We start from the raw sequence: 9276 nt of genomic DNA on the forward strand, positions 1-9276 counted from the left end.
CCCCCGCTTTTTTTTTGTCAGATCTGTGTTTTCCATGGCTTCTCAGAGTAGCTTTCCTCAGACATGGCCAAACACATACAATCCTATGTCGTGGACTCCAAAAGTCTCAACATACTTCTATTTGGCAATTTTTTTAAATTAATAAAATAATTTTTTGTTATATATTGGATTATCCAGCATGATTTAATGATCCAAAGAACATCTTGTGCTTCAGTGGAAGAACAGAAATCTGTACAAATGAATTTAGATAATGAATAGCCAAGTTTCCAAGTTTTTTTTTTTTTTTTCCAAGGCAACAACAACATCGACAATAAAAAGGTTTAGCATGTTTTCCAATGTAGCTGATGACCTAAATGTACAAATTTAAATTATATTCATAATCATATTGAATCCCATATTTTCATTGTGGTGATTTTTGGTCTGCCCATTCAGACTTACTAATACTTTTTAATAATAAATTAAGACATTTAGGCTATGTTCAGACTGACAGCAAAATTCCTATTTTTTTTACATATACAGATTTTATGTAGATGGGGCTTTCATAGTCTGGACAGCAAAAAAAAAAACACATGAAATCCGATTTTTTTTTTTCTCTCTCTTCCCCCCCAATGGAATTCAAATTACATTTCAATTTACATTATACAATTCCAATCAGATTTTTACAGATGTGTCTCAGTCTGGATGCTCAAAACAGATTTCAAATGGTATTTTCCTTCACCCTTAATGCGTCACACAGTGATAACCGGTGACGAATATGGCGAAAGTATTCACACGGTATGTCCAGATTTCAGCTGTGACTACAGTACCGAACATTACAATATATACCAGTCTCTCTGGGTTTTATTTTTATTTTTTGGGGGGTTCGTGCGACAGAGGACGCATATTTGGAGAGCGAGATGATGCTCCTTAATTTTTCCTGCCTCTATTTCGAAAGCCTCAGTCCCTTTACAAACCTCCTGAAGAGTGGTTTTGCTATTTTTCTGGGGACATTTGCAGAAATTTCATCTTCACACGGACTTTTGTTTTTGCTAAGATCATTCCGAAACAATAAACATTAGTTTTCGAAATGTTTTCCCCTTTTGTTTTGGTTTGGTGGAGATTTTTTACGCCTGTCCCGACATTTACGATTGCTCTGCCAAGTGGTTGATGAATGGATAACAAACAAACGTCAAGCTAACTGTGAATGATTATGATACAGAAGATGAGCACAGATACCAAAAACCGGCTCTCTTGAGATTTGTTGTTAGAGACCGAATTGTTTGAGTTAATTTAGATGATTTACTAAAGGTTTGTGTGTCTAGAAACACATGCAGACTTGATTAAACACACAAACCCAGACTATTCTTTATGCTGTTCAAGCTAAAAAGGCAGTTATAGACCTATAAATGAACTTGTTTATTGTTTTTTGTCACAAGTGTGCTCTCTCTTGCTCTCTTTCCCACAGCTTTTAAGTCGGAAGGACAAGGCCACGTTTGAGAGGCTGGAATATCTGATGTCTAAAGAAGACAACTATAAACGCTTGAGAGATTTCATCAGCAGCCAGAGCATGACATCCTGCATCCCGTATCTGGGTATTTTTTCTTTACTCTCTCTTTTGAACACACATAAACAGCCTTGTGGGGAGGATCTTTTCCAATCCGTTGTTCATAATAATATAATGCAATTATAAATACAACATCTTCACAGACCTCATGTCTTGCAGACATTTGAATTAGTTTTTAATTAAATGATCCCATTTTAAACCATTTTTTCTTGTTTAGATATTCGCAAACCTTCGCACATTTTGTGTTCTTGAATTCAAGCGCTTTTCACTGGATCTCACAGCTCTGTTTAGTGGTCGCGTGACCGAGACTGATCCATCAGTGAGTAAACGCATCTGCGCTGCCTCTGCAAGCTCGCGCTGCACTGTTTAGACTTTGAGCCGAGCGGATAAATAGTCTGTGCGGTGCCTTTCAATTGAGCTTCGTTCCGCTTTTGTCGCATTAACATTATCGAACATTTTTAGAACTCTTGACCTCGTTTTATCGAGGAAAATTGTATTGCGATAATTATTGTTAGCGTTTCATTGCCCAGCCCTAATAATGACCAACACAATCCACCAAGAGCAGCGCAAATTAGCGTCTAGTTTAAGACGTTTTTTTTGGGGGTGGTAAATAATGGCACAAATACCAGTAAATTGACTAGTGCAAAACTGCAAACCTTAGTAAATCACCTTGCGTGATTCATTTAAATACTCTCCACCCATACATTTTGTGTCTGAAAGGGAAGCTCCTACAAATGCATATGTAATAAGGTCTGCCGCAAAAATAAACCCGTTTACAGCTTTTCAGCCCTAATTTTTCTCTGCGTGTAGTAAATCCTGACTGCAGTATTTTAACGCCAAAACTAAACTTAACTAAATGAACAACAGATGAAAGTAATCAAATCAGAAACCATAGAAACTAATGAAAGTCATCATTGATTAAAAAAAAAAAACGTAATATTGTAAAATAATATTACAATTAAAAAAGCTTTCTATTTGACTGTTTTAACATGTAATTTATCCATGTGATGCAAAGCTGAATATCGGTCTCATTAGTCTTCAGTGTCACATGATCCTTCAGAAATCATTCTAATATGATGATTTGATGCCATGTCTTATCAATGTTTAAAATAAAAAAACGTTATATAGTGTGCTGCCTTTGTAGTATAAAGATGCTTTAGTTAAATTTCCTTCCTACAAGGTTATCAAAACATGTTTGTTCAATCATGCACTCCCATTACATACAGTGCCATACTTATAATACTCTTATATAAGACTGGCATCATTATTAGCAGTTATGCCCTGTATCTACTGTACGTGTTGGAGTTACATCATTGTCTGAACACCGTCCCAGTCCTGCTTTATTCAGGGCGTTTAGAGCTCAGATGGGCAATGGGAGACGCTGCTGAGCCATTAACTACACATGCATTGGTTAAAGCTAAAACCTTCTTCATTTTTTTCAGTGTTTTTCTTTTACTTGTCTTCTTTCTTTTTTTTTTAACTGGCAGCACAAACTGTGTCTTGAGCGAATTGGAAAACATTTATTTTGAGTGACCAGAAAAATGTGCGTGTTTGGACTCCTTACTTTCATCAAATTCTTCTTAGACGAGGCTGATTTCTTGTATCTTTTTGGCACAGTTCTCATAGTTATGCTTGATTATGAAACCGTATAAGTGAGGAATTAATAAATCAGAGCTGATGTGCAAGTCATATTGTGAGAGATATTTACAAACTCTGTCCTTCGCTCTGCCTCTCTCCAGTGTGTTCTCTCCATATATGTATAGGTCAGAGGTCTTCAAACCTGCTCCTGGGGACCTGCATTGCTCTGTCCTGCAGAATTCACCTCCAACCAATATCAAACACTCCTGAACCAGCTAATCAAGCTCTTCAGGATTGCTTAAAAAATTAGGTTGGATATAAACTTTGCAAGGCAATGGGTCTCCAGGAGTATGGTTACAGACCTCTGGCCTAGGTGACTTGGTAGTGTATTAAATTGACATCTAAGGATGCACAATATACCTGAACCATAATAGTTATCGACTGATATCTACATTTCATAGTCTTCCCTAATAATGTTGTTATGCCTTAAGTTCAAAATTCATTGATCATTACTCAAACACAACACAAAAAAATCACAGAAGACCCTTCCAACCCTTCCGTTGTTTTGTCATTGTGACCCATAGAAGATTTTATTTTACCTGAAAATGCTAGTTAGGGCCCTATCTTACACCCGGCGCAATGCAGCGCCAAGCACAACGCAAATGTTTTTTTGCTAGTTTCAGTCCGACGCAGTTATTATTTTCACGCCCTGTGCCACGTTGTTTAAATAGCAAATGCATTTGCGCCCATGGGCGTGCTGGTCTGAAAACGAGGTGTGTTCTGGCGCGTTGCTATTTTGAGGCAACTGAATTTTTTTTTGTTATTTAATGAGTGCGTTAGTAATGTGCACCTATAGGCGGGTCCACACCGCGCGTACACTCTGCTTATTAAACACACAGGAACGCGCAGCAGCACACAAACATGCCAAATATTTAAAATAAAAGGATTACAATGTAAAAGATTATTATTGTGTACATAAAGATATGGTGGAATCCGGCTTGTCCCGTAGATGGTCTGCTTGCGCACTTTTACCTCGCACACGAGCAGATCCGTTTGCGCTCTGGAGACGTGTTCGGTCTTTCCACTATCAAATTCCGTCATGTAAATAGCGAACCTGCCATGGCGTGAGCGCAACTGGCATTTAAAGGGAATGGGAGATGAGACTCTTGATTGGTTTAACGCACGTAAATCCGAAAACACACCCATTACTCATTATGAGAATAGGGACAACCCTTTTAGACCATGCGCCTGAACATTTTTCCCGTCGTTAAACTAGCAAAAGTGGATTTGGACATGACCTAAGTGAACTTGCACCGTGCGCTTCAGACCATGTGCTTAGATCGTTAAAATAGGGCCCTTAATGTTATCAAACTGGACTAAAACTTACTCAATAGTGCAAGGGTATTAAAGCCCCCCTGTAGTCAATAATTTTATCCCTTAAAACTCATCTTTGATCACCAAAATGACAAATGTAAAAGTTTTTTTCCTTGAAAAAAAATTAGTCATGCCTTAAAATAGCTTGAATGTAACTCTACACCCTTGCCTCATTTAGTATACATGGTCTATGAATATGCAAATTAGCCCCCGCCTCCACTCACTCACACCAGCTCAGAGATCCACTCGTTGATGATCACACGTTGACCTGATTGGTTACAAGGTAGTTTGTGACGTCAGAAACTCCAGCGATTCCAAACCACGTGTTTGAGTCTGTCTTTGGTTCACTGCCGTTTTAAAGAGAAAATACTCAGCAATGGTGTTGACTTATGAATTTGCACATGGGTTGTCTTAAAGCAGGGGTCTCCAACACGTCGCTCGCGAGCTACCAGTAGCTCGTGGCCTGATTGGAGGTAGCTTGCCAAGGCCGTTCACATATCGCGTCTTTTGCGCGCTCAAGTTTGTTATTTCAAAAAACTGAAGCGACGCGCTAATTTTTTCCAGGCGCAGCGAGTCAGCATGAAGGATGCGGGTGCACCCAAACACTACGGGTGTTTTTTTTCTCCGTAAATAAATCTAGTAGCAGAGCTACAACAAGCGTTTTTTGGTGGTGGAAAAACCATTAGCTATTAAAACTTCTTTGTCGTTGTGGAGAGCGCAGTGCTTGGTTGCATAGCAACGACAGACGCCATGGGAAAATCTGACCGAATTTTACTATTAATAATAAAAGATAAGCTAATGTGCATTGTAAATGTCAGTAATTTATCTTTTTTGACTCATTTTTTTTTTTTTTTTTTTTTTTGTCAAAACTTTATTTGAACTTGTACATGTTAGTACATGTTGCAAGACACTCCTTTCAAATTTGGCCATCGTTTTTAATGTTATTATTTTAATGTTTATGTTAACAAAAAGTGCATATTGATGCTAAGTTTATTTGTTATTTGCTGGTTTTCGACATAAAACTTGATGTGAATTGATTTTATTGTGTAGTATTAGTACTTTTTGAACAGGATTCTGTGATAACCATGAACATTTTGGTCACTATAATCATGAAATTACATTTTCATACCATTTCATCTCTAGTTATGATGCACTATAAAATCAACAATAATTAATAATATTTTTTTCATCTCTGACAATTAAGGGTGACACATATAGGCCTACAATAACTATTTTAGGTCAAAAACTGTTTGGATAGTTGTTAATATTAGAGTTATGAGACATTATTTAAGAGATTTAAGTATTGCTTTACATGAGTAGCTCTTGGCCACTTTCATTTTTAAAAAGTAGCTCTCAAATGAAAAAAGGTTGGAGACCCCTGTCTTAAAGCATTTTAAAACACCATATAGACATATAAACAACATCAAAAGCTTGATTTTCACCACAGGGGGACTTGTCTGCATTCTGCATTTCCACCACCATACAATGAATGTCAATAGGGTCCAGTGTTGTTTTGGACACCATTGACTGTCATTGAATGGTCAAAACATTTTTTTTTTTCTGAAAAAGTTCTGCAGAAGAAAGTCATACAGGTTTGGAATGGCATGATGATAATTTTTGTTTTTGGGTGAATTATCCCATAACTGAACTTTAAATGAACAGAACCAAGACTGACTGTGTGCTTACATATGTGTGCCCTGATGTGTTTAGTACGGGGCTGGAGGACTCCCAAGCTCTTTGGAACGCAGAGAGGAAAATTCTGCTCTCTTGTACAACTTGAGGTCTAAACTGCAATAAAGAACTGCCAGTCACTTTCCTCAAAGAAAAGATGGAGGAATTTAAGGCAGAGAACTGGAGGATCTCTTGTGTTCTTCAGACTTGGCCATACTACTCAAACTGTTCATTTTGACCCGCTGGATGTTCTTCCACCCATGTCCCCCTACCAACAGAACAGTGGAAGTGCGCTAAAAACACAAAGAAGATACATATTTATATAAACAAGAGCTGCCCTCTAATAGTCGACCAAACGTTAGTTGATGAGAAGAGACTTAGTTGACCAAATTTGAATTAGTCGGTTAGTCTCAGAAAAAGTCACGCACTCTGTAACGGACAGGTCGTAACATGGCTGATCCATGTGGTAATTACTGTATGTTAGGCAGGAAATCCAGTCGATCAATCATCAACCTAACTATGGCTTATCATTTGAAGCATGCAAGTAGTAGCCTGACGTTTTTCGCTTTGCATGGCCTGTTGGTCTAATGTTAACCTGGATAAATTTGTGCTATTATTGGTGCATATCCAAGTGATCGTGTGGACTAACCCGAAGGTGCCGGCACGATCACTTGATTTTCTTCCTTCTAACAGCGGAAAGAACTTGAAAAACTCTGTGATTTTTGGTCATGCAGATAAGAGTACAACTTTCGAATCTGTAAATGGTAAGGGTGCTGGAGTTTTGGAGTCGATCAACAGGGAGCAGTATGTGCCGATACAATCACCGATATCGATCTAATTGAAGCCTACATTTAATCATGTAGAATTATTTATATGGATGCTCCAATCACAATTTTTACAGACATTCATTCAGGGCCTGAATTTCATTGTTGAAAATGGGGGGAATGCCTAGAAAAATCTTTAGTCGAGGGCAGCTCTAATGTAAACGCCATACATTTACATCTAGTTACATGCATATGCCATCTAGTTATAATTTATAATACTTGTCAAATTGTAACGATTAGCCTATGCTCAGTTTTTCACTGTTTCACGATTATGTTCAGTTTAATTTTCACTCTGTTTGATTCGTTCCTGTTTACCTGATTTCCTAGTTAGTTTCCTCGTTTATTAATTAGCTCTACACCTGTTTGTTGTACGATTATTAACAGCAGCCATGCGTGACACATATATGTTTATTTAATAATTCATCACATTAATGTTTTGGTTATAAAAATTCAATAGTCTTCTTGAATTGAGTATCTGGCGATGGCCGTCATTTTGAGTAGGATATGAAGCTGGAGCCAGAGCTGGATGTGTCACAGTGTCTAGTGAAGGTGCCTGGATTGATGTTGTACAGTTCCAGCAAATTATGCAAATTCATGGTAGTCTTCATCTGCATCTGCCACAACCTAGCACTCAGAACTGGCTTGCAAGATGTGTTGTCCCATGCAAATGATGTGCCTAATCTTCAGAATTCCTTTAGTGAGTCTGGTGCTAAAGCTACACAGACTATGTATATAAGCGACCCTAACTCATTGTCGGTGAATTCTCCCTTTGGTCTTTTCACTTCTGCTATGGCAATCAGAGAGTCAGTGATTTATGGTGTGTTATGAAAGCGCTCAGGTGAGGGGTGGGCTATGAACACATCCAGACGGCTTCATCACAGTCTGAATGTGAGAAACTGGCTGGAAGGCTTTTGAGAGAAAGATGAGGTAAAGGATCGGGTCAGTGTCCAAATGGTTTGTGTGTTTTGTTATAACCGGATTTCCCTACAGAAAACACAGGATCAGATTGAAGCTTCCAGCTGGATGCACATAGGGTGTGTGTGTGTGTGTGTGTGTGTGTGTGTGTGTGTGTGTGTGTGTGTGTGTGTGTGTGTGTGTGTGTGTGTGTGTGTGTGTGTGTGTGTGTGTGTGTGTGTGTGTGTGTGTGTGTGTGTGTGTGTGTGTGTGTGTGTGTGTGCTTGTGGACTGAGTCTGTGAGCCTTGGGAATATTCACTGATCTTAACCATTGTCTGGTGTGTGTTTGTGTGTGTGTGTGCGCTTTGAGGATGAATATGTCCCCCCAATTCTGATAGAGCTTCCTATTGGCAACATCTGGCATGGTCTTCAAATGAAAAATTGAAAAAAAGTGAATTTTTGAATTTTGAGTTTTTTTTCTATAAAGGCAGTTGGTTTTCGATTAGTTTTTAATATTCATAATTTGAATATATTAAGTGCAAGAGACATCTGTGGTCCTCATTTAAGTAAACGTGTGTGTGTGTGTGTGTGTGTGTGTGTGTGTGTGTGTGTGTGTGTGTGTGTGTGTGTGTGTGTGTGTGTGTGTGTGTGTGTGTGCGTGCTTGTGGACTGAGTCTGTGAGCCTTGGGAATATTCACTGATCTTAACCATTGTCTGGTGTGTGTTTGTGTGTGTGTGTGCGCTTTGAGGATGAATATGTCCCCCCAATTCTGATAGAGCTTCCTATTGGCAACATCTGGCATGGTCTTCAAATGAAAAATTGAAAAAAAGTGAATTTTCGATTAGTTTTTAATATTCATAATTTGAATATATTAAGTGCAAGAGACATCTGTGGTCCTCATTTAAGTGTGTGTGTGTGTGTGTGTGTGTGTGTGTGTGTGTGTGTGTGTGTGTGTGTGTGTGTGTGTGTGTGTGTGTGTGTGTGTGTGTGTGTGTGTGTGTGTGTGTGTGTGTGTGTGTGTGTGTGTGTGTGTGTGTGTGTGTGTGTGTGTGTGTGTGTGTGTGTGTGTGTGTGTTATATGACCTTCCTGGTTAATCGGTTGTACTATCTTTCCAGTCGAGCTGACAGGTGCTCAGTTTTCCCACTGGCCACCAGACAACCACAGCACACACACACATTGATTTTTCATGTTTTATGGGGATTTTCCATAGACATAATGATTGTTATACTGTACAAACTGTATATTCTATCCCCTTACACTAACCCTACCCATCACAGAAAACTTTTAGCATTTTTACATTTTCAAGAAAACATCACTTAGTATGATTTATAAGCTGTTTTTTAAGATATTGCCATCTTTGTGGTGGCTATTTTGTCCCAATAATGTAGG

General features: G+C 38.5%; 1 protein-coding gene across 3 annotated transcripts in view; it reads left to right on the top strand.

Moving 5' to 3' along the window:
• The window catches only part of ralgps2 (Ral GEF with PH domain and SH3 binding motif 2), a 135647-nt gene that overhangs the window by 83552 nt on the left and 42819 nt on the right, over positions 1-9276 (top strand). For all 3 annotated transcript variants that reach the window (XM_081377761.1, XM_081377763.1, XM_081377762.1), the window contains exon 9: positions 1445-1571. In XM_081377761.1, the coding sequence (XP_081233887.1) occupies positions 1445-1571 (127 nt within the window). The remainder of the gene's footprint in view (positions 1-1444; positions 1572-9276) is intronic.

This window comes from Scardinius erythrophthalmus, assembly GCF_964197995.2.
Source record: "Scardinius erythrophthalmus genome assembly, chromosome: 11".
Taxonomy (NCBI): domain Eukaryota; kingdom Metazoa; phylum Chordata; class Actinopteri; order Cypriniformes; family Leuciscidae; genus Scardinius; species Scardinius erythrophthalmus.